Source organism: Triticum urartu, chromosome 3 (genome assembly GCF_003073215.2).
Source record: "Triticum urartu cultivar G1812 chromosome 3, Tu2.1, whole genome shotgun sequence".
Lineage (NCBI taxonomy): Eukaryota > Viridiplantae > Streptophyta > Magnoliopsida > Poales > Poaceae > Triticum > Triticum urartu.
In genome coordinates, this window is record NC_053024.1 from 458,151,322 (window position 1) to 458,176,586 (window position 25,265).

Genomic DNA, 25,265 nt, shown 5'->3' on the forward strand with positions numbered 1-25,265 from the left:
GATTATAAAAAATCCGAAAACGTGTCATGTGGCAAAAACTGTGGTAGTAGTACGTAGAGAGAGGTTGGAGCCCGACCAGAGACCGACCAGCGGCAGGGCGTCACAGTCCCCGGCTGGACCGAAACAAAAAGCAGGTGCGCGCACCCACCAAGCTACCTCACCTGTCGCTGCCACCACCCTCCAGCGCCTTAAATGCGCCCGCACCGCACCGCGCCGGCCGCGCGCGAGGCCGCCGTACCGTACCGCCACACCGCCGTGCTGGCTGACGATCGTGTCAGATCCAAATCGGCATGTGCTGCCGCGCTCACAGTGCCTGCACGAGTACCCCGGTCCGCGCCCGCGCCATCGATCGGGCTCCCGAGAGTCGGTTCACACCCCGCCCACGCGCACCGGCCGCTTTCAGACGCCGCCCGCCCCCGCACGGTTTTTTAGCCACGAGACACGGTGTCGCCGGCGGTAGCGTGTGGTATAAGCGTGGACGACGTGGAGGCCATGCTCGCTTTTCACATGGGACGTCGGGACGCAGAGCTGGCGCCGCGCCGCGTACCCTGGTCTCAGGTCAGGTCAGGCGCACCGCCACGGCATACGCAAAAAACCGGTGCACGAGCTGGACAGGGCAGGGCAGGGGATATTATCCTATGACGACGTGCGGCGTTTTCTGTTCGGATTCACACGCTTTATGGAGGGGCCCCGACGCTACCACTGAAGCACAAACCGTGACCATATTTGCATCGCTCCGATCGAACACTTGAAGAAGATATATGCAGACTCTGAAAGTTGATGCACACGAAAATGAATCATGCCCTGAAACAGCAAACTCGAACGGCGCGGAAATAGACAACCGGATGGCATGCGTAGCATGCACTTGTCATGATTGTGGCCGGGCGCTCTAAATATTGCTGCTGGACGCAACAGGAGTCGAGCGAGAGGCCAAACAGAAACGGTCTCACTTAAGGCATAGGTCCCCGGTCACCGTGGATCCCTTTTTATGATTGGATGCCCTCCATATGCGCCTCTCTTGCAGGGAAACGGAAATGGCGATCGATGATCCAAAGCAGTTCCCGATGCCTGGCCTGCCCCGACGTGCAGAGTCATGCACCGTCTCCGAACGGAAACGGCCCCACCTGCCGCTGCCAGCTTGACCCCGCACATGTTATTCCCTTGGTCTCATTCTCATCGTATGCCATGATGCAATGCCACCGCCAGCATCAGCGGCCGTCAGCTCGCTCTCGAGATCGAGATCGGGATCGGAGGGCGCGGAGCAGAGCAGAGATCACGTAGCGTCACGCTGGCGTGGGTGGGTAGGGTAGGGCCCGGTCAAAGGGCGACGTACACGTGTCATGCCCCATCCGTCTGAACGATTGACCGCGGCGCCGCGCTTTGACCCCTGCATGTGACCGGCTACCGCCGGTGCACGCCGCTGACTCACCCCGTGACCGTGGACCGTTCCCACCCCCACCATTACATTACAAATTACGGTGCCATTACTATACTCTAGCAGTAGTATTAGAATTATACTACTAGCTAGCTAGGTCTGGACTCTGAAGTCTAAGCATGGAGTATCCTGCGGTTAAAACCGAGAGGAAGAAACCAAAGGAGTGGGGAAGAGGCCAAGGAATGGACATCTATCTCATCTATCTCTTCTCTTTTGGGCCCAATCAATTAGCGGTTGTTTCTTTCAGAAAAGCTAGCCAAAAAGCCAATGGAAAAAAAAAATCCCCCCACCCAACCCCCCCCCCCCCCCCTCTCTCTCTCTCTCTGAATCCCCAAGATATAGCTAGGAGCTGCGCCCCCTCTCGCTCTCTTGCACACACACACCTCTCGCTGTCTCCTTCCTTGGCTTGCCTCACTAATCACTGCACCTCCACCACCATACCACCACTACTAGTACCTCCCCCATATGCTTGCTTCCCTCTCGATCCCTCCCCCCCTCCCTCCCGTTTCATAAGCCCACAGCCAGCCACAGCGCCAAGAACAATCGGTTCGAGTTCCCACAGGCAGCAAAGCAATACAGCGTAGCGCCTATGTCGGGCGAGTTCCAGTTCCACGACGAGCTCGCGTCGCTCTTCATGCAGCGGCCGGGGCCGGGGATGCAGCAGCAAGAGCAGCAGGCCTCCTGGCTCGCCGACTACCTGCAGACGCCCATGGACTACGATCTGCTGTGCAGGGCGCTGGAGCTGCCAGCCGCGGAGGACGTCGTCAAGAGGGAGCTGGTAGTGGACACCACGCCCAGCGGCGGCGCCCTCACCCCCAGCGCCGGCGGGGGGACGCCCAACGCCACGTCGTCCATGTCGTCCTCGTCGAGCGAGGCCGGCGGAGGCCTCTGCGCCGGAGAGGGGGACTCGGCTGGGAGGTGCAAGAAGGAGGACGGCGACGGGGAGGACGGCAAGGGGGGAGATGAGGGTGACAAGAGCAAGAAAGGGTGAGTTGGACTGCATTAATTTCTCTCTCTCTCTCTCTCTCTCTCTGTGATTTTCCGTGTCTTGATCTGAAATCTTGGGGCGTCCCTTTTGGCGAGTTCTTGGTCCTTCTGACTGCCTAATCTGGTTACCTGCCTCTAGTTCTTTTCTGTGATGATATTGGATCAAGATTTGGGGCCGGCTAGATTTCGCTTCCTTGAATTGCTTGCTAGCCATTCATTCATTCATGCCTTTCTGTTCTTTTTTTGTTCTTTATTCCCCTTTTAAGGTAGTTTGGCCGGCTGGCCAAGGTGTGAACCCGGCTAGGGTTTCACACCGAGCGCTCAAGCCTCACCCTGACAATCAAGAATAAATATAAATAAAAACATAAAATCTGATTTCGTGTCATGAACTCTTGATTACTTGCTTCATCTCCAAAATCTTGATCACAAATTTGCCTCTTGCATTTTTTCTACTTTTATTTATGCTTTGTTCATTTTTCTTCTTCTAGCCCATGGCCCCATCTTGTCAAAATCATGCCCAATAATCTCTAGAATGAAACCATGCCCAGTTAAGAGACCCTCTCCCATCTAGGATTTGCTCAGGTTCTACTTTGGTGCAACCTATCATATGTACGCATCTCCCAGAAAATCCAAAGAGCAGAAAAGGGGCAGCAAAAAGGCCGGGCACAATGTGAACCTCCTAAAAAACCATGTGCGCTCATACATAGACCACGCCAACAACCATGCATGTTTGAACGGGATCCCGGCCGGGAGGCCATACATATCGCAGTCGGTCGATCGATCGTAGTATGAACGAAATCTCTATCCACCACTAGGATTAGGAGTAGATAGCTAAGGTATCGAGACAGCCAAATGGTATACGATTCCGCCGCTTTCGGCTGCTGATATCTCATCTCACCGACGCGTAATCGAAATCTTTTCAGGTCTGCGGCGGCGGCGGCCAAGGGCGGCAAGGCGGCCAAGGGCGAGAAGCGGCCGCGGCAGCCGCGGTTCGCCTTCATGACCAAGAGCGAGGTCGACCACCTCGAGGACGGCTACCGCTGGCGCAAGTACGGCCAGAAGGCCGTCAAGAACAGCCCATATCCCAGGTACGTATCGACGTATGTACGTACTATACATACATAGGCAGTTGCACCGCATGTGCATGGGCGATTTTGGTATATACTGTATGTAGGGACGAAGAATGGTTATGTATGTGCTTGTGCTGATAATGGTGACGGGTGTGTGCAGGAGCTACTACCGGTGCACGACGCAGAAGTGTGTGGTGAAGAAGAGGGTGGAGCGGTCGTTCCAGGACCCGGCTGTGGTGATCACCACGTACGAGGGCAAGCACACGCACCCCATCCCCTCCGCGCTCCGCGGCAGCACCCACCTCCTCGCCGCGCAGGCCGCGCACCTGCATCACCAGCACCACGGCCACCTCGGCATGATGCCGCAGATGGGCATGGGCGGCCGCGCCGGATCGCCGTTCGGCCGGAGCAGCGGCGTCGACGTGCTGGGCGGCCTCCTGCAGCCGCGCGCCCACCACAGCATGACGCCGCCGATGATCGGCTCCGGTGCGGGCCACCAAGCGTCGACCCAGGGTCTGGCCGGCTCAATCAGCAGCGTGGCGAGCCCCACCGCCTCGTCTCCTCCGTCGCTCCAGATGCAGCACTTCATGGCGCCGGACTTCGGGCTCCTGCAGGACATGCTGCCGTCCTTCATCCACGGCGCCGGCGGCAACAACAACAACCAGCCCTCATCACCGTATGGGAAGCTTCATTAGTTAGCTAGCTATAGCTAGAGATAATTAAGAGATTTGGTTGGTTCTTGCTGCCTTATTAACATCCCCCAATCGATCTTGTTTTTCCTTGATTGCCTTCACTTCTTGATTTGTTTCCTTCCTCGATCGATCCGGTGCTGCGAGATGGTACAGAATGAGTTTTTTCTGGGCCTCGTATCATTTCGATGGATCTAGCTCGCTAGCTATCTAGCTCTCGTAGTAGTCAGTGTACTAGCAGTTCTTGTACATGAAAGTACCTAATTCCCCATCTCATGCATATATTGCACTCTGTCGCCGGTACTGGCCATGCATGCATGAGCTATATGTATGATAATTTTATGCTCCTTGTGTTTCCCCTGGCTCCATTAATGCAACAGTACTAAGAATGCGCATATCCATTTGCATGTTTGGTATGGTATTAAGGTTTCTTGCATACATGGCAACCGATCATGCATGATAGGCTTCATTAATTTGCTGTTGGTGGCAATTGTGGCAAGAAGAAGATCGATATGTACAACGATCTTGGCTAGCTAACTTGTCATGAACCCGTGATGGGATTGTTCCTGTGGTTGGTACAAAGAGTTGTTAAGGGAAAAAGCAGTGAGGGTCGTTTTGCTGCTTGCTTCTTTCTTGCAGGTAGTGATCACTTGACCAGGTCGCTCGCTCGCTCCAGGCGCTACCTAGCTAGCTAGCGAGCTGGTGTAGATATCATTACTCATCCATAGTGATGTGAACCTACCTGCACTGTAGACCCTGCTTGTGTGGTTTCTGTACATGTACATATGATTGGTGCAAGATTAAACTTGGATGTAGTCACTGATCGATGCACGTTACGGTCCATGTCTGCCTGAGTCATACTACGTATGTAATAGCTGGAGAAAAATCGATGATCCATCTAATATGATATATCGATTGATGTGAACCTAGCTAATTCAAACGTGGTTAATTTGGGTGTTAAATTTGGAGTTTAGACGAAGCTTGGGTGCAACTGTTGAACTGTGCGGTGATGCATGACTCGTACGTGCAGTCGTGCTCACCACGTTGGGGTTTAGAGCTAGCAACAGTGAATGTATCTTTTTTTGCTTTGTTTTTGCGAAGCAGTCAATTTATCTACTGACTAATCAGTTGCTATTTCGTCGGTTAGATGATTGACGTCTTCCCATAAAAAAAAGACATGCATGATTGACGCCTTCCAAATTTTGGTTCCATGCAATGTGCACTGGTCAGTCATGCATGTAGCATGAAATATAGTAACAGATATTTTTGCTTGCATCGATATATCTACCATGGACAAAAGAGTAGGTCAATTAGCTAGATCTATGATGACATGTGACATTTCGCTATTTGTGTGGAATGGTCCGGATATCCTTTTTTAAGCTTTTCCACCCTTTCCAATGCTACCTCATAATATTAAATATTATGAACCTCATAATATTAAATATTATGACTAAACAATGAACACAATAGTATGTGGTATTAGGTTTATTTATGGAAATGTTTATTTGAAATACTCCATCCTATATACTCCTAATAATTGGTCAAATATAGCTAGGTTTGATCTGAGCAGCAAGTGTGGAACAAATTGGATGCATGGTCGATTCTGATGTGCTAGTATGTAGCTTAAAATTTGGTCCCTGTAGCTGTAGAAAGTCAAATATTTCAGCTAGCCACACACACACACACACACACACATACACTTTAAATGGCTCTTTGTACTCTACTACTCTAGCTAGCTGAGGACGATTAGTACAGTCTCAAGCACACAGATTCTTTCTAACCCACTGGGATAGAAGTACCAGTACCTTTAGCTTTAGCAAACTTGTCTAGCTAGGAAGAAACATTAATACACATGTGACAGAATTCATGTTTGTTTAATTAAAGGTTGTCCATCGAGAGGAAATCTACTTTGGTGGCCATCCAATTAATTGGCTGGGCTAAGATGCTTGCACAGTGTGCATATCGACACAGTGCAAGAAATCGTCAAAGCCATGGCATGATCGCTCCCTGCCTTTGTTTTACTCCCAGCCAGTCAATCAAGAAGATGGTGGACCAGTTACATCCATATCCTCATTCATTTGTATGTACCTCTTGTACTACGAGAGAGTGCAATTGCAGCGCTCTTCGGAGCAATGAGATCATACATGTGATATGCACTGTTCTTGAATCTGTCTAGCTTGGTTAACTTCCTTTCTCTTCCATTTCGGACGCGTTGATTGATGAACTGGTATTGTGAGGCCAAGACAAACTAATACTTTCTCCGTCTCAAAATAAGTGTCACTGATTAAGCTTTGTTAACTTCCTACGTTTTCCATTCCGGACTTGTTGATCGATGAACTGGTGTTGTGAAGGCAAGAGAAACTAACAGTATATGCATAATTCATGGTAGTATTACTTTTGCCCTTTTGGGGTTTGATGAATGCTTTTTTTTGGGTAGTATTATAATATGTTTAGACATGGTCCAGCAGGTTAATCAGGTTGGAAGTCCTGGGACGCAACATTGGGCAGTGCTGAACTGCTGATAGCTACCAGAACCGGACTAGCTACTAGTCTAGAAGGTCAAAAGCATTAAAGGCCAAGGTGCAAGGTGTGCACCAACTTGCATGCCGCGATCGATGGAGCGTTTCTTTTTCTCCGGCACAAAATATAAATTCTACGGCGTAGACTCGTGTTCAAAGTCCACATCCAATAGACGTGTACGTCAACACCAATACAACATACAGTAACATTTTTTTTCCAAAACGGAGGCAAAAAATTTACCTCATCTCATTAATTAAGAAGAGTTTTGAATTACATGACCGACCGCCCGTAGACGCCCGAAACCGATAAGCCTACTCTCGTAGCATAAGAGAATTCAGCCGTTTGGCACCTGCCAACCCCCAAAGTCTGACCTCCGCCTTGATTCTAGACGTGATTACATTTGGCATGGAGGACCATCCTAAATACTCTCGCATTCCGCTCGTTCCAAATCTCCCATGAAACCAACATGACGAGAGATGCGAGGCCCTTTCTCACATTGCCATTGACGCCTACCATGTGATGCCACCAATCGTTGACGCTGTTGAAGTTACTCCAGTCGATGATGTCCACATCGGTCAAACCCATCCAAGTCTTGATCTCCGTCCAAATGCGTACCGTGTATCGACAGCGGAAGATGATGTGTGCCGCCGTCTCTGGCTCCCTCTTGCATAACTGGCATAGGCCGCAATTTGGCCATCCTCTCCGTTGAAGCCTGTCCGCCGTCCAAACACGGTCTTGAATGATAAGCCAAGCAAAGAATTTGTGCTTTGGCGGCGCCCAATTGTTCCACACTGCAGACTTCATTTTCGATGTAGTGGAGTCGTCGAGTTGAGCTTTGTAAGCCGACGATGCCGTGTACTCACCGGAAGGCGAAAGCTTCCAAACAATCTCATCATCCACCCCCTCATCAAGGAAGACCTCTCGTAATCCAACCCAAAGCTCATAGTATTCAAGGATGTGCTGAATTGTGAGCCCAGAGTTTGTGTTGATGTTGGCAATCCACTTGTTGAGATCCAAAGCCCTATGGATGGTGTCATTCTTGTGTTTGGAAATTGCAAAAATGGAGGGAGCGATGTCTTTTGGCTTGCGACCCCCAAGCCAAGGGGAGTGCCAGAAAGAGGCCCTTTGCCCGTTGCCAACAGTGATGGAAGTGCACTCATAAAATAGAGCCATTTCCTCTTCATCGCACGGATGCCCCAAATCAACCCAAGCTCTTTCCGCGTCCTTCCAAACCAACCAAGGCCATCTGAGCCGTAAGGCACGTGCGGATTTTTCCATGTCCAGGATGCCTAGGCCGTCCATGTCCTTGGGCGTACAAACTTTCTCCCATCTTATCTTACATTTGCCTGCAGAAACTTTATCCGTGCCTCCCCAAAGAAAAGCCCGCTGCAGCTTGACGATGGATGCCATCATTCCTTTGGGCACCACAAGCGAAGTGAGGTGGTGGATGGCCTGCGAAGTGATAACTGACTTTACCCACATGCTCCTCCCAGCCATCGTAATGTACTTTCCCTGGCCAATCATGATCTTTCCAGCAATCTTATCAAACAAATGCTGGAAGTCGACAACCCGCAAACGATGAATGGATAGCGGAAGGCCGAGGTATCGCAAGGGGAACTAAGCTCTGACCGCTGGGAAGGCACCCAGAATCATGTCAAGGTCGACATTGGAGCATCTAATAGGGGCCACCAAACTCTTGTTAATGTTCGTAACTAGGCCGGTGACGTTTCCAAAGCTTTGAAGTATGGTGGCAAGCATATCCACATCCTCCTTGATAGGCACCAAGAATATGGCAGCGTCGTCCGCGTATAGGGAGGTGCGAAGGCGGGCACCACGGCCACGTAATCTGTGTAGGTCTCCATTCTCTGTTGCCACGTCCAAGATTTGCTGAAGGGGGTTAATAGCAAGGACAAACAGAAGGGGAGACACTGGGTCCCCCTGCCGGAGGCCCTGCCCATGCTGGATAGGATTGCCAGGAACACCATTGAGAAGAACCCTCGATGTAGATGTCCGAAGAAGGGCCGTGATCCACTCACGAAACCTCAAAGGAAAACCTCTCCTCTGTAATAGGTCGAGAAAATATTCCCATCTAACTGAATCAAAAGCCTTCTTGATGTCCAACTTGAGCAGGAGCACATACAGTAACATAATATAATACTCACCGGAGAAAGGTGTATATATAGTATTAATTTGGTGAGCACTAGCTGTACTGCTTTGATCAGTTCTTGGCTAAAGAATTTCACAATTTTAATTAGGATTAATTTGTATTCCTCCTGTTTTTTTTATATTTATAAGATACCATTCAAGCTTGACCAGAACCGACAAATAAAATGCAGGTGTTCTGATACAAAAGTAACTAAACGGCGATGGGAAATTAGTACCGTGGAAAAAACAAAAACAATGGTATTACTTTTGTGATTCTAACGTGCCCTCCCTGGCGCGAACGATCTTTCACTCTGGGAGGCTCATTCGATCAAAGAGTGTTCCTCAAGAGATCACTCCCAGGGAATGTTTAGGAATTGGCATGCTATAATAGAGAGATTTGCCATGCTATGGCAGATAGATTTGCCGTGATAATTGACATATTATAGCAGAACGAATTGTCATACGTTTTAGGGATTTGCCACGTTGTAACAGAGAAAATTGCCATGCGTTTCAGGGTTTTGCCATGCTGCAAAGAGAGAATTGGCAGGCTAAGAAAAGGGAAAGTTGCGCACATGTTCAGAAATTGTCATGCTACGCAGAGAAGTTGTCATAATGATTCCAGTAATTGACATAATACTCATAGTTAGGGGAGTGCCATGCTACACACGGCATCATTCGTTAGGGAGGGTGCATGAGAGAGAAGGTTTACATCGTTCGCTCAGGAGGAGGCATGAAAGCGAACGGGGATTGCTATGTTGTGATCGCTTTGAGATTTGCGCACGGGATTGGACTCTCAAAAGAGCCTTTCCTAAAAACCACTCCCAGGAAACATTCGCTCAATACCATTCACTATTATGTACTTTTCCAAAGTAATATGCTCTGACTGTTGATCAAATACTTGAATCTTGGGACTAGCTAAATTGCGAGTTATCTTGGTCTTCTTTTGTCCATGACCATGAGCCCCGCTACACGTACGACGAATTTTCAGACGATGGGCGTACAACACTAGTCCATCAGCCTTGGATCAAGTGGGCAGATCAATATTGGATGCAGGATTTTACTATCGTACAGAGATCGTATACGCAAAGCGAAACCGACTATACATTTCCTGCGTGTGTAACGGAACTGTATGGGGGTAAGTTGAGAATTATTTGAGGGGTACAGTATAAAAAAGGGAGCAGGCAGGATGGACCGCAGGCGTCACGTCGTGCATTGATTGGCTTAGCTTGAACAAACTGGTTGGACAGAGGCATGTAGGAGTAGCTTTGAACGCAAGGGAAGTCAAGGCCACCGTTATAACTCCGGCCATCGCCCCGCTGCATACTTCCAAACGACATGGCCGGCGGCTGCTCTGCTAGAAAGGAAGGTCGGTCTCGCATCGCACTTCTTGACCGGCCCGGCCAATCTGACTCTGACTCTGCCCTGAGTCATGCAAAAAGAAGAGAAAATGCCAGTGGGATCGATATCCGAGAAGATCGAGATGGACCTACATACATCTCTGCTACGGTCAAGTATGTCTTTCCCCTTGGTCACCCGTATAGTACTACTCCTACTCTCGTGCTGCTACTGCTGCAGAGGTATGTATGTGATCGCGGCACGGAAGCATGTGTGTGTGTGGTAGCTTTGCGTATATATATATATATATATATATGATTCATTAGACGTGACAAGACACGTGCATTAACTATTCGGACGGTGTTGCATAGCGAGAGGAAGCTGGATTGCTAAGCCATCTGCGAAAGCGACGTCGCCTTTGTTGAGCGATCCAGCCATCCACCCATCCATCCGTTGGTTTCGTTTCAGGTTGCAGCCTTGAGGAAGACTCAAAGTGGCCGCCGCCGCCTCCGCCACCACCACGACGCCATCAGCCGCGGTACCGTCCCGGACGAGCTTAATGGCGAGCGGCCGTGCGATGGCTCCGTCACAGCAGTAGCCACAAACACAAACATATTATTATTATCTCCCTCCCAGGGACGGTCGTTCCGGGAATACTCCCGGAAAGCGAGACAAGGGAAGGAAGTTGGGAGGAGGAGGAGGAAAAACAGAAGGCCGTGAGGAACGTTTGCTGTCGGTGGGCTCGTCGAGAAAATGCCGGCCGTCGGCGTCGTACGGGTACGGCGAGGCACATCGAACGTCCGATTCGACGGACGGACGACGCGTACGTCATCAGATACGATCAGATCCCCCGGAAGCTGCAAAAACGTTGCTGGGCTACTGGATTCTGGACGATCTTACTAGCTAGGAGCAGTCAATCAGTCGAGCCATGCGTCGTTTCTCCGGCAGCGACGGTGCAGCGGCGAGATCTTTCACCGTTGGCGGTGAGAGGGAGTGAACCGCGCCGATGGGCCTGCGCGACGGCGATCGGCAGCGGGCCACGACTGGATCGAAAAAGACGGATGATGGCCGTCGATAGCAGCGAGCGGTTAACATCGGCCCGGCTTAACAATAAGATCATGAATTGACCCGTGCCGGAGTCGCCGTCGGAGTTCGGAAAGCTCATCAGCGCCAGGCCAAACCTGAAACTGCTCATTCTATCTCTCTGAAGTGAAACCATTCAGGTGTCCTTTTTTATTTCGAGGGTGCGGGATTTGCTCGGCATAGGCCCCGGAAAATGCGTTTCCATTTAGAGACCACCACTAACTAGCACGTTACTGGGCCGGGGGCAGCACACGAGGGTTCCGGGGGAGCTCCGTCGGATGTTTAGCCGATCCTGCCAAAGGAATGCTTGTTAGATTTGAGCCAGACAGTGATACCTTACTAACCCCCTTCACCGTCACCAGTGTTTCACAGCAAAAGCAATTCCTGCATTCAGGGCATGGCGGTTTTGTGAAGTTTAATGACTTCTAACAACGGGAAAAAATTAGGTCGAGAAGGATAACGGGCGATGCCTAATAACAATAGAAAAAGCTATGGCATAGCAACAGGGAATGGCTATAAAAACAGCAGACCTAGAACTCCTGAACCAGTGTTTCTGTTTCTACGGAGGGCGGCGCGAGGAATGGCATTTTCTCTTATTTCCTCTACCATAACTTACGGGGCTACAAATATATATAGATACCCGAAATAAATGAACCGAAAGAGGAGATTGAAGCTTAACAGCTCACATTATTGCTGATGAATAGGGTAAAGTCACCGTTTCTCCGGTTATTCAGCTTGCACAGATTCTAGAAGGCTCATCACGGTTTCCCTGTCAGGCATGCTGGGAATGGCTCCCTTCACTCCAACACACAGTGAGGCAGCGGCAGCTGAAATGCAAGAAGAAGAAGAAACTCAAATCAACATGTCAACAATAGATCAGAACCAACAATTTGACTGGAGGGTGCTTTTAGTACCAGCAAATCGCATGCACTCTTTCTTGGGCTTCCCCTCCACCAGAGCTACAGCAAAAGCTGAGGTGAAGGTGTCACCAGCGCCGGTGGTGTCTACTACTTCTGTGGCGGGTATTATCGCCTGCCTAATTGGCTCCTCTCCCTCCACAAACAGAGCAGATCCTTGTGACCCAAGTTTAACCAAAACTTCTTTCACACCCTGCATGCAGGAAATAGCATCAATGTCCTCCTACCATAAGGTTCAATGCATTCAGAGCTTCCGTAGAAGATTTAAATAGCAATGCATCTCGCCGATGGAATATATCAAGTGGAAACTGCTAGCCTTTATAGCAAACAAAAGAGTACAATTTGAACATGTTATCGTAAAGAAACCACAATATAAGGTAAACAAAAACAGGGAATTGACAGGAAAACAATTAGTTGTAAATCAAATCCTCGTACTGGCAGCTTAAAGTGGAATATGAAGCCCATATACTGTTGAAACATGGTAATGGAAAGCCATGAAGTGGGAATAGGGGCAAATGCTATCAACATATAACAACACAGACGTCTGCAACTTCATCGCTTTGTGACTGTAAAAAGAGGAAAATATATCAATTATGCGCTACACTTCTTTTCTTACTTCAATATCCTGACAAATACACTGCCTGCCATAAAATTGTGGCTATGGACACACAAGAAGCAATTAGACTTATCTATGCTATGGCATCAGACCAGACAGCATCAAACAAAAAACATCAGATATTGCTTTTCCGATTTTCCAGTGAATTAAGCACAAAGATTTCATGGGCCAACCTTGATTATGAACACATTCTGAACTTTTGGCGAATGGCCATTCTGTGATCAGATGCTGTTGTTATTTTTCAGATTGCGCTACCAATGTTATCTACAAGCCACTGCCATGGGATTGGCATTCAAATCAAAATAGCATACGTACGCTCTGCCGGTTTGTTAGAGATACAAAAAATCTGTTTTCTTGTACACATGCAAGAATTATTACAACTACATAGCTTAGGGCCGTTCCTCATGCTTAGGGCCTACCAGGGAGGGCCATGCCCCCTCCAACACGTCGCTGAGCACAAGAAATTTAACTGATTACTCTTTCCTGTGTACTTAATTTGTAATTCGCTTCAAGCAGCTCCCCACTGCCATTCACGAAAAGTACTTGTTGGACCACTATCACAGAGTAGCCAAAGTGTACAAAACTATAAATGACTACAGGAGCTTGCTGAATTATAATAATTTGTGTAACTAGCAGCCGATTTGCGGGTAGGAACTAAAGATCCAAAGTTTGTACAGTTTTGCAAATCGCAAATTTCACTTGTACGCAGACTTGGACAGCACATAGGAGTGTTAACTTGAAAACTTGTATAGAACAGTAAGAGTCAACACTCCTAATAGGTGTACGGGAAACACACGTGCACAGACCTACGCGAAGGGAGAATGGAAGGAAAGGAACACATTCTTTAGAGATGGCTATTATCAGATAAATGCCATAACACAACATCATTAATTGAAGTTTCTTAAATAAAGATATTAGGATCTAGTCATGGCTAATCAAAAGAAACAAAAGAGCAACAATTAGGGGTGCGTTTGGATGCAAAGTATTTTTGTAGTTTTTCTAGAATACCGTGGTTTCTGGAAAAAAAAACTTGGTTTTGAATACTTTGATGAGTTTGGCTTCAACAAAAACTGAAGTTTTGTAAACCATAATACTCCCTCTGTTTTTATTTAGTTCGCATATTAGCTTTGGTCAAAGTCAATCTTTACAAACTTTGACCAAGTTTATAAACAAAAATATTAAGATATACAATAACAAATCAACAACATTAGATTTATTATTGAATGTACTTTCACATCGTATAGATTTATTATGATAAATGTCTATATTGTTTTCTACAAACTTGGTCAAACTTTACGACGTTTGACTTCAGTCAACTCTAATATGCAGAGTAAATAAAAACGGAGAGAGTATTATAAAAACTGTGGTATTTTCAAAGTATTTGAAAAAGTGGTCTAGACCTCTTTTTTCTAAACAGAACAGAGAGAAAGTGCACTTGACGTTGCCATCTACGTTGAGATAAGAATATTAGCTGTGATCGTCTCCTAATTTTCCTCCATCTGTCCAGTCTGATTGCAAGACTGCTACAAGGGGTGGCATATATATTAGATATGACGCCGCTGCATGGGATTACAACACTGATTAGTTTCTAGTGATCTTGCACGCTTCTCCATGGAGTCCTTAGCTGTCGATTAATTTCGGACTAGTAGCGCACTGATTAGATCGATTGGTCCTTTAGAAGAACACTTGTATGCAACCGGATATATATGCTAGGTAGCTGATTCAGTATAAATGGCGCATCATACACGCACAAAGAATTTTGGTCCGCCTCCAAGAGTACATGCACGTATAGACATATGATAGCAACACGCTCCTAGGATTGTATTACTTCAATCTAGTTGATTAATGAACTTAAGTTGCCACAGGCTCTTGATTAATCATGCACCCCATGGTTAAATTAATCCAGCCATTGAAGGCCGGCTGATCGATCTGTTTCTTGCGCCTGCCTAGTTAGCATAGCAGTACGCAAATGTGCTACATAGGTGCGGACGAGCTGACCTTGTGCGTAGAAGCTGCATGCACCCGGCGGCCGTTAGGTCATGTAGCTCAGTGAGTTTCAGATGTCACCCAGCGTTACAATCGGTCTGTAGTATAGCAACACCAGCCAAACACCTAGGTAGTTTTGCTAAAACTGAGAAAAACCATGGTTTCAAGAAACTGTAGTATTCGTTGTGTGCACATCTGAATACTGTGGTTTTCAATTACCATGGTTCTCTAAAAACTTCGTTGCCAAACTTAGAAGTTATAATTGAATATAGAAGAAATGCAGAGAAACAAACTACATAAAAAAACTGATTTAGACAACTCACCATTTTATGGCATGCTCCTGCAGCCTGGCTGATTTGTTCAAAAGTCTCGGTAGGCATCCCAGTCAAACGTGCTAGCTCTGTTTCATTTGGACTAAAAATGTCCACCAGTTCGAGTAGTTCTCTGGGGACAGGAGCATCCATCCCACCTGCATCTAAAATAACAGGCACACCTGCACCTTTTGCCGCCTGAAACAAAAGTTTGAAATTTTGTTACAGAAGAACCCCTCAAATCTTAGCATGCATAAAATGCAAAGACACAAGGTGGTTCCTGCATTTCCAACAACCTATTTTACAAAAGTTTGAAATTTTCCACAAAAGAACCCCTGTAATCTTAACATGAATAAAAGGGAAAGACACAAGGTGGTTCCTGCATTTCCAATCTACTTTACACAGTTGTATAGATACACAACAGATAAAAACCATAATCAAGACTAGACTTGCTCTGGCACAACCTTAAAAATTCAGTTATATAAGGATGTCAACATGAAATACTAATACTATTTGGCAAACAGGGTAATTGATCTGAATGGAATCTTTAAGATCATTAGCTAGAAAAGACAGAACGCATTATCACGCATTTAATGAGATTTTGCAATCACATAAACCTGCATGGAATCACGCTCGAGGTATCAAGAACTAGAAATAAAACTATCCTTCCATCTGCGACACTAACTCTTTTCCTGGAGGCTTTTCTCCGAGGACTCAATCACACAGACAAAGGGACCATTACATTCAGAGTTCAGACTGAAATGGAAGCAACTCAAACAAATGACAAGCTGCTTCATTTTATATCTGAAGTCACAATACATGACTGTAGTTTCTTTTGAATTCCAATAACATAGGCCACCTACTCCTTAGCAGATATATATTAGACAATACCTAAAAGCTACATATCCAGTTGCATAACTTGGACAGCACGTAAGCCACGCGTCAAGGTTCTACTGAACGCAATTAGAAGACTGCCTTCCAATATGGGAAGAAATACAAAGTAAAAATTCAAAGACTACACATTTCCCATTATAACAGATACACACAACTAAGTTTCTCCAAAATTTGCTACCTTCACATGATAGTTAGCTGTCCTCTCCATGGCCAGATTAGTATCGAACCCTTATTGATGAGATATTGGTTCTTCTTACAGCCGCAAGCCTTAGCTCTTTTGTCTCTATGGAGTTCTGTGAAACAGATTAGATATTTGGATGCTCCTTCCACTTGCCCACAACCTCTAATTAGCAAAAACCAGAGCCGGCTGAATGGTTTAGGGCCAAAGTAAATATTGTAAAACACCGTATGCATAAGTCGGTACAAAGGGCCGCGTGGAATTAAAAAATCACACTGAGTTAAGCTTCCACTTTCCTCTGATTCCACTTCAAAAACTTGTTATGTCAGAGGGTCTGAGCTGACCACAAACCTAGTCCAGGATGGCATTTAGGGCCAGTTCTTTTGCAGCTTATTTCAGCTTATTGTGAAAATAAGCCAAAAGCCCAAAAGAACTGGATGGCTTATTCTCATGGACTTATTTCCAAGGCAGCTTCTGTGAGGCTTATTCCCATCGCAGCTTATGCATAAGCTGCACCTCAAAAGAACTGGCCCTTAGCTCTTGTTGTGGGTCAGACCAAGTAATCAGTGGGTCAAACAAAAATAGGCCTTTGGCACCTCCAGGCCATGGAAAGGTAAATAAGCACTAACACGCAGCAACATACTGTAAATTCTAACCAATGAATAAAGATTTCAGGCTGAAACTGTTTCCTTTTTTGTTCAAGAACAACACCAACACACACATTCTCATGCAAGACATTAGAGATGCTATGGCGGGGGCCAAAGGCCTTAGTAGCATATGACCGTGAGTGTTTATTTGGTCGATGGCCGTACTCTAGTTTTGTTCGGCGAGGGCTTATGTAGCATGGTTGTCTTCTTAATATAATCATGCACAGCTCTCCTGCGCATTCGAGAAAAAAAAAGTGATGTCCATAACAGATCAACAAAAGGAACAATGAAGTCGTGGATGGCAATGTGATTGCCCTTGCTGAACCGTTAGGTGTTTAAGTAACACAGGACTGCAGCTGTCAAAGAGGAAATGAAGGTCCTCCTGTATGGACGAACCACAAATTATAAAGTAGCTAGAGCGGACTATCTGTTCATAATCCAGATTAGAAGCATGAGCCTCATGTGGCAGACGCTGATTGTAGCTGGGTCAGACTTAAAGAGCTCACAGGTAGGCCAAATATCAGCTCAATTAACTTATACGCTGATATATCCTAACTTCTACGCTGGTAGGCCAGGTGGGCCAGACCGAAAGAGCTCACAGGTAGGCCAAATATTCTAGTCCCTGATCTATCCTAACTTATACGCTGGTCATTTCAAACAAACATGCATGAAACTATGTTGCTCTAAAATCATTTGATATCAGGAGCAATGTAAATGAGCATCAATATAAGGTTCATTCCGACCAAAAATTTCAAACATAAAATAAATACTAATTTTAGTACTCCCTCCGTCCGGAAATACTTGTCGGAGAAATGGATGTATCTAGACGCATTTTAGTTCTAGATACATCCATTTTTACCCATTTCTTCGACAAGTATTTCCGGACGGAGGGAGTAGTAATTTCAGCTGTTCAGCAAGACAAGAGCACAACACAAATTCACTTAAGCGAAAAAGGTGGGCATTGGACAGCAAGCACCTTCATTTTTTTACGAGATTTAGTGTAAAATGCCCTATAGGCCAAATTCACTAAGACCTCAATCCACTCTGGGGCACACACCCATGTGTAGCAATTGTTTTGAGTTTTAGCCCTAGCTTCATTTCAGAAGCGTTAACCCGGAAGTGCTACTATTCGGGCCAACATGTATTATTTGCTAATCTAACTCGAGGTAAATTGGCAGTGCATCACTAAGGGTTGGGCGTAACCCCAACCCCCTCCCCCCTACACACACTACTAAAGGGATGACGACCTTGGCAACATTCTGCCCCGAAATGCTCCTCAGTAGATGCCTCGTGCGGTGAGCCCCTACAAGGCCACACGCGCAGAGTCTGTGTACCTAGGGTTGATGTTTGGTAACATTTGTAGCACCCAACCCATTAACAATAGATGTGGTACTACGTGGACGCCATTTGTTGGAGTAATCCAAACTGAAGTTGTTCTAGTGCTAGTCCCGTTAGGATTAGTACTAGGATGTGACCAACGTGGCCGTATAATTAGATTAGGAAAAATACTAAGTTGAGTCCGGCTAGGACTTGGGCCTAGCTATCTAGCTGCGTTGGACTTAGGTATACTCCTGACACATATACCTAAAGAAGACCTAGTACTACTCGTACCAACGCAGCTAGATAGCTAGGCCCAAGTCCTAGCCGGACTCAACTTAGTATTTTTCCTAATCTAATTATACGGCCACGTTGGTCGCATCCTAGTACTAATCCTAACGGGACTAGCACTAGAACAATTTCAGTTTGGATTACTCCAACATTCACCCCCTAATCCAAACATCCGACTCTTTACACGAACGAGACACGCAGACGACCACCTGTTCATCTTGTCACGCTGGCTGCCTCCGGTGACGCAACTTACCGGACTGCAACTTCTCTCTTCTTCAACAATGGCCACCACTTCATCAACATCTTTTCTTTTTCATACCGACTTGCAGACTGGAACCAAACACCATTGCAATAGACGAAAATAAAATGAAATAGTTTCGCAGACATGACCAGTCTAATTGTTCAACTAATGAAATATTCACAAACGAAACAAGAGATGGCAACACCACGGTGCTAGTAAAGTACTCCCTCCGTCCGGAAATACTTGTCGTAGAAATGGATACAAATGGATGTATCTAGAACTAAAATACATCTAGATACATCCATTCCTTGGACAAGTATTTCCGGACGGAGGGTGTATGTGCGAGTACCCATGCCAAGTGCTCTAGTGTGGAACTACTCTTAGTGGCCTTTAAACGAGGATTGAGGAGAAAGTGTGGACTGGAAAATCTTAGAAATCATACCCAACAATAACAGAACGAAAATAACCTTATGGTTTCCATCTGTGCTATTAGTTTATTACAACAATAAACTTTTATTTCACGTTATCATATATATTCCCTTAATAGTTGTACCATAGCCATGTTCACCCCATGGTTACGAGGAACCATTCAATGCTTTTACTTATTTTTTCCCTTAACCTTGTCATATTTTCATTTTGTTAGTTAATGAGACTACCCAGTCTCACATTTTCTATCCCGTTCTAGGAGAGAGGTAGTAGAGTAGTTACGCTTGAGAGCATGGGTCATGGAGTGACACACATTTGACCAGCCCTGCGGCGTCACTGTCAACTGTTTCTTTCTAAATATCGTTAACTGTGTCACTTGTCAGAAATTATTTCCTATGATTTGCTTCCACTTCTGTCATTCATTTGCTAATCATCTTTTGAATCAAACTAACTAATAGTGTTAGAAGGCCTATTTGGATCAAAGGAATTAGAAAACATAAGAATAGGAGAAACACAGGATTAAGATGTCATGTGTTATGGATTTCTACAAGATCCCAGGACACAGAAATTTTCCACGTAATGCCCCTTTGGATGGTGTAAAGGAAAGTAACACGAGAATTTTGGAGGAATGTAGCGAGAGAGCATTGGACTTCTGAAAGGAAAAATAAAATGACGTTTGTGCTCATGTTAAGATTCATATGGAAGGGGGGATTAGATTGCATTTCATCGAATTTTGAGAACCTCAATCCTATGATCCAGATGGCCGTTATTGGAGAAATTCCTAAGGATTAAAATCCTGCAATATTCCTATGAAAATCCCACAACCTTTAAGAGACCTAAAGTTCTTTATTTTTATATCTTGTTCCATCATTTTTGCACAAATTACCGTATTTGAAAATATGCTGGCCACTACATTTGGCAAATAAAAGAGACTGTATATTCCACTCAGGGAATATCTAAGTCATGTTCATGATGTATCACAAATTAGTATCGTTGCTCCTTTGGTCCAGTTGAAGGCACCGGATCAGAATCGCAAACCAAAGAAGAGAACACATCAAAACATTCACAGGTCTAACTAAATCAAAAGGGCTAATTCCAACTAATTAAGAACATTCGACACATGAATTATTGCTTCACAGCAGCACAAGCTACTGATCTGTGCTAATGCAATAAATACAAAATAATCTAGGATTTCTCTACAAATCAAACGTCAGATTTTCTAGCATAGCAAATCGAACACCTGAGATGGCAAATTATGTTGTCGCAAGGATGGCAATTTCCCTTAGCAAGCATGGCAAATCCTTGCAATGTTCAGTTTTTTGCCAAGATTTGCCATACTTGCTACAGGAAATTGTCATCCTCGCGACAACATAATTTGCCATGCTTAAAAATCTGACGTCAGATTTTTTTTAACATTCCCAATAATCTAAGTTAACAACCACAATATTTTTTCTCCTCGTGTGTCCTTACATTGCCAAGCCAGAAGCCATTAGCAAATCTCCAGAGGGACTATAGGAGTAGTAATCAACCAAATACTAAGTGAAAGCAATTACCCAAATGCACAAAAAGAATAGAACTTCAATTGAATCATGTCTTCATTATCAGAGAAAGAATTCCAACCCTCATAAAATTCATCTTTTTTAGGAACCATAAAATTCAATCTAATGTGACCTCAAAAGTGGGTATATAAGCGGAAAGGGCTAGAGCAACTACCTGAGCGACCTGAATGTTGACCCAATCGGGTATCTCCCGTTGCAGCAGTAGCACGCCGGCCTGCCGGATCAGGTCCAGGTCCTCCTGGTCGACCTCCGGTGCCCAGCCCTCCATGTTGGCGCCGCCAACGATGATGATGGAGTTCTGCCCGTCGGGCATGAGCATGACAACAGCGTGCCCCGAGGGCGCGCCGGGGGCGCGAGCGACGCGGTCGAGGCGGACGCCGCCGGCGTCCGCGAGTGCCCCCTCGAGGAGGCGCCCGTTGGCGTCGTCCCCCACGCGCGCCACGAGGTAGGTGGGCCCCAGCGCAAGCCGCCCCCCGCAGGCAGCTTGATTGGCGCCCTTCCCGCCGGCGAGGCTGTGACCGGCACTCGCGGCAACCGTCTCGCCGACAAGAGGGAGACGGTCGACCTCGACGTAGATGTCCGCGTTGGCGGAGCCCACGACGACGATGGGCGGCGGCGCATTGGCGGCGGAGAGAGAAGTGGAGGCGGGTTTGAGGGAGAAGGATATGTGACTGGGTTTGGGGTTGGATCCTGAGAGGAAAGCGGTGGCCGGAGTTGGCCCGGCGAGCGGGAGGCGGAGGCGCGCTTCGAGAGCCATGTGGGTTGAGAAAACGGCGGAGTCAACAGCAGTGTCTAGAGAGGAGTTGTTTCAGTTGAGATTACCGTGAGATAACGACGATGACTTGGCAGATTATTGTTTGGATCAGATTGCTTCTCTTTCCGAATTGCTAGATGGAGTACTTTGTTGGAAAAAAAATACAGCTCCCTCAGTTCAGAATAACTGACGCGGATGAAGAATTTTCAATAAAAAAATTCTTGTAACGTGACGCAATGTTCCTTCTCCTTGCAACGCGACGTACTTTGTGGAAGGATACACATAAAACCTAAAGAGGAGTGAATAGGTATAATTATAAATTGAGAAAAAACCACTACAGGTCCATTTACTTGCGTTGGCGTTAGCTTTAGTCCTTGTGATTACAAATACCCGCAATATAGTCACCAAACTTACTCTAAAGGGTCATCTACAGTCCAATATACGGTTTTGTGTACGTATGTGCTGATCTGGCCCGAGTCAACCGATGTCAAATGTGCACTGACTGCCACATGTGCCCAGCTCGCTCGAATACGCATGCATGCAGGTCTTTTTTGCAAAACAGCCAGTTATTAAAACATCCCCCACCTGGTCGGATCGATCGAGCCACCTGGTCGGATCGAGCCCAACCGCTTCGACCGAGCCCACCCGAGCCACTCCCCTGCTTCTCCCTTCTCCCCTGGTTCACTGTCGCTGCCGAGGTGGTTCGTCGTCTCCGGCGTGGGCGAGCGTGGCGACGACACCGTGAGCTCGTCGCCGGACGCTGCGCCGCCACCGTCCGCACCATTTGGGAGGGGCCTACGTGACGTCCCTCTCGCACCGTCGCGTCGTGACGACCATGCCTCGCCGCCCCTCTATGGTACGTCACCGTCGCCGGCAGGTTCTGTGCTCGATCTGTCCATGAAAGCTCCGGGGAAGAGCTTGCGTGCGAGTCAATTGCGCACAGGTGCTAGGGTTTGGGCTATTTCTCTCCTTTTTTGCCACGGATGGTGTAGGGTTCAGGATTTTAGGAGCGGACGTTTAGCAGGGCCACAGATCAATACAAGGGTTTCTGATGTGTTGTGGATCTTGTATTTAGAGATGGTCTAGGGCTTGCATAGCAAAATTAGGGTTTGATTTTGGAGCCTGTTAGGGGAGGCCATGATGGCTGGCTTCTCCCATGTTTCTTTGCTTTATATGGATTGATTGTTGATCATGATAAGAGATGCGTTTTGCGCATGAGATGATCATTTTGCCCATGAAAGATCCTATATTTGGTCAGTGGAGGCCATGAATCCATGCTTTCTTTCTGCAACATGTATGAAATTTGCTCTGTAAGATAACTGAATATATATGTGTTAAACTGTTTGAATATTGAAATGTCTGAACTTGATTTAGTACAATAACTGAACATTGACACTTTGCTTGTTTTGGTCCAATTACATTACTTTACTACTTGCTCAGTACCCTTGGTTAGGTCCTACTTAATCAGCTAACTGAGCTATTGGTGGTTTGATACAGTAACTGAACTTTTGGAGTTAACTGAATATTTTCAGCTTGACTGAACCTTCATAAATGTCTCTGTTTATCTTGTCTGAACATTGCAACTTTGAATGTTTTGCAGGACCCCTAAGCGACTACTTCTCTCTTGAGGTCATACATGGTGGCTATTTCCTTTGTGCAGGCAAGCATAGGGATTACCACAAAGGCCACTCCATTTGGTATGACTACTGTGACATAGATAACTGGACACCTACTGTTGTTGCTAGTCTGGTTGAGAAAATTGGGTATGAGTTTGAGGGCAGGATCAGAGCTTATTGGTGTGTTCCTGGATTGACAGTGTATAGGAATGGATTAAGAGAGATTAAGATAGGGGACAACACTATGACAGAAAACATGAAGGATTGTGTTCTGAATGGCAACCACTTCCAATAGATTTTCCTTGATCATGATGAGAGCATGAGATCATATATTTCTCTTGTTCAAGTTCACTCTGATGATGAGGATCCTCCAATTATCAGGTTCAGTTGCATTAGGCCAAAGAAGGAGAAGGCACACCAGCAAGAAGAGCAAACACAACAGCAACAAGAGGAGCAGGTTGAGCTCACTCTGGTGGAACAGGAACAGGCTAAGCTCCCTCAAGTGGAACAGGAGCTGCCTCAGCATGATCAAGAGCATGAGCCTGAACAAGAGCATGAGCCAGATGAAACAGAGTCAGACAGTGGAGCAGAGTCAGAAGATGATTTCATACCAAGTCCACCTCAGCCAGGAACTACTTACCTTTCATCTCAGTTTGGGTTTAGGGCCAGGAAATGTTGGGGTGTTGGGGTGTTGGGGAACGTAGCATAAATTCAAAATTTTCTACGCATCACCAAGATCAATCTATGGAGTCATCTAGCAATGAGGGAGGAGTGATCTACATACCCTTGTAAGATCGCACGCGGAAGCGTTCAAGAGAACGGGGTTGATGGAGTCGTACTCGTCGTGATCCAAATCACCGATGATCCTAGCGCCGAACGATCGGCACCTCCGCGTTCAACACACGTCAGGAGCAGCGATGTCTCCTCCTTCTTGATCCAGCAAGGGGAAAGGAGAGGTTGATGGAGATCCAGCAGCATGATGGCGTGGTGGTGGAAGTAGCGGGATTCCAACAGGGCTTCGCCAAGCGCTGTGGGAGGAGGGAGATGTGTCATGGGAGGGAGAGGGAGGCGCCAGGGCTTAGGTATTGCTGCCCTCCCTTCCCCCCCCCACTATATATAGGGCCAAGGGAGAGTGGGGAGCAGCCTTGGCCCTTCCTCCAAGGAAGGGTGCGGCCAGGGAGGAGTCCATCCTCCCCAAGGCACCTCGGAGGTGCCTTCCCCCTTTAGGACTCTTCCTTCCCCTTATCTCTTGGCGCATGGGCCTCTTGGGGCTGGTGCCCTTGGCCCATATAGGCCAAGGCGCACACCCCTACAGCCCATGTGGCCCCCCCGGGGCAGGTGGACCCCCTTGGTGGACCCCCGGACCCCTTTCGGCACTCCCGGTACAATACCGATAATGCGCGAAACTTTTCCGCAACCAAAACAAGACTTCCCATATATAAATCTTTACCTCCGGACCATTCCGGAACTCCTCGTGACGTCCGGGATCTCATCCGGGACTCCGAACAACTTTCGGGTTACCGCATACTAATATCTCTATAACCCTAGCGTCACCGAACCTTAAGTGTGTAGACCTACGGGTTCGGGAGACATGCAGACATGACGAGATGACTCTCCGGTCAATAACCAACAGCGGGATCTGGATACCCATGTTGCTCCCACATGTTCCACGATGATCTCATCGATGAACCACGATGTCAAGGACTTAATCAATCCCGTATACAATTCCCTTTGTCTAGCGTACGATACTGCCCGAGATTCGATCGTCGGTATCCGATACCTGTTCATCTCGTTACCGGCAAGTCTCTTTACTCGTTCCGTAACACATCATCCCAGTGATCAACTCCTTGATCACATGTGCACATTATGATGATGTACCGAGTGGGCCCAGAGATACCTCTCCGTTTACACGGAGTGACAAATCCCAGTCTCGATTCGTGCCAACCCAACAGACACTTTCGGAGATACCCGTAGTGTACCTTTATAGCCACCCAGTTACGTTGTGACGTTTGGACACCCAAAGCACTCCTATGGTATCCGGGAGTTGCACAATCTCATGGTCTAAGGAAATGATACTTGACATTAGAAAAGCTTTAGCATACGAACTACATGATCTTGTGCTAGGCTTTGGATTGGGTCTTTGTCCATCACATCATTCTCCTAATGATGTGATCCCGTTATCAATGACATCCAATGTCCATGGTCAGGAAACCGTAACCATATATTGATCAACGAGCTAGTCAACTAG

At 46.8% G+C, this 25,265-nt stretch overlaps 2 protein-coding genes across 2 annotated transcripts; one reads left to right on the plus strand and one right to left on the minus strand.

The window, feature by feature from the left end:
- The first annotated feature begins 1,794 nt into the window (after positions 1-1,794).
- Positions 1,795-4,537, plus strand: LOC125544324 (WRKY transcription factor 71-like). The gene is made up of 3 exons (XM_048707963.1): positions 1,795-2,422; positions 3,346-3,510; positions 3,653-4,537. The coding sequence occupies exons 1-3, from the start codon at positions 2,025-2,027 to the stop codon at positions 4,185-4,187; spliced, it is 1,098 nt and encodes a 365-aa protein (XP_048563920.1). The 5' UTR covers positions 1,795-2,024; the 3' UTR covers positions 4,188-4,537.
- A 6,820-nt stretch (positions 4,538-11,357) lies between these two features.
- LOC125544325 (ribokinase-like) lies at positions 11,358-21,457 on the minus strand. The gene is made up of 5 exons (XM_048707964.1): positions 20,802-21,457; positions 15,107-15,292; positions 12,179-12,374; positions 11,951-12,091; positions 11,358-11,556 (listed from the first exon to the last, which is right to left on the minus strand). Exons 1-4 carry the CDS (start codon positions 21,402-21,404, stop codon positions 11,991-11,993), a joined length of 1,086 nt encoding a protein of 361 aa, XP_048563921.1. The 5' UTR covers positions 21,405-21,457; the 3' UTR covers positions 11,358-11,556; positions 11,951-11,990.
- Between the last annotated feature and the right edge of the window lie 3,808 nt (positions 21,458-25,265).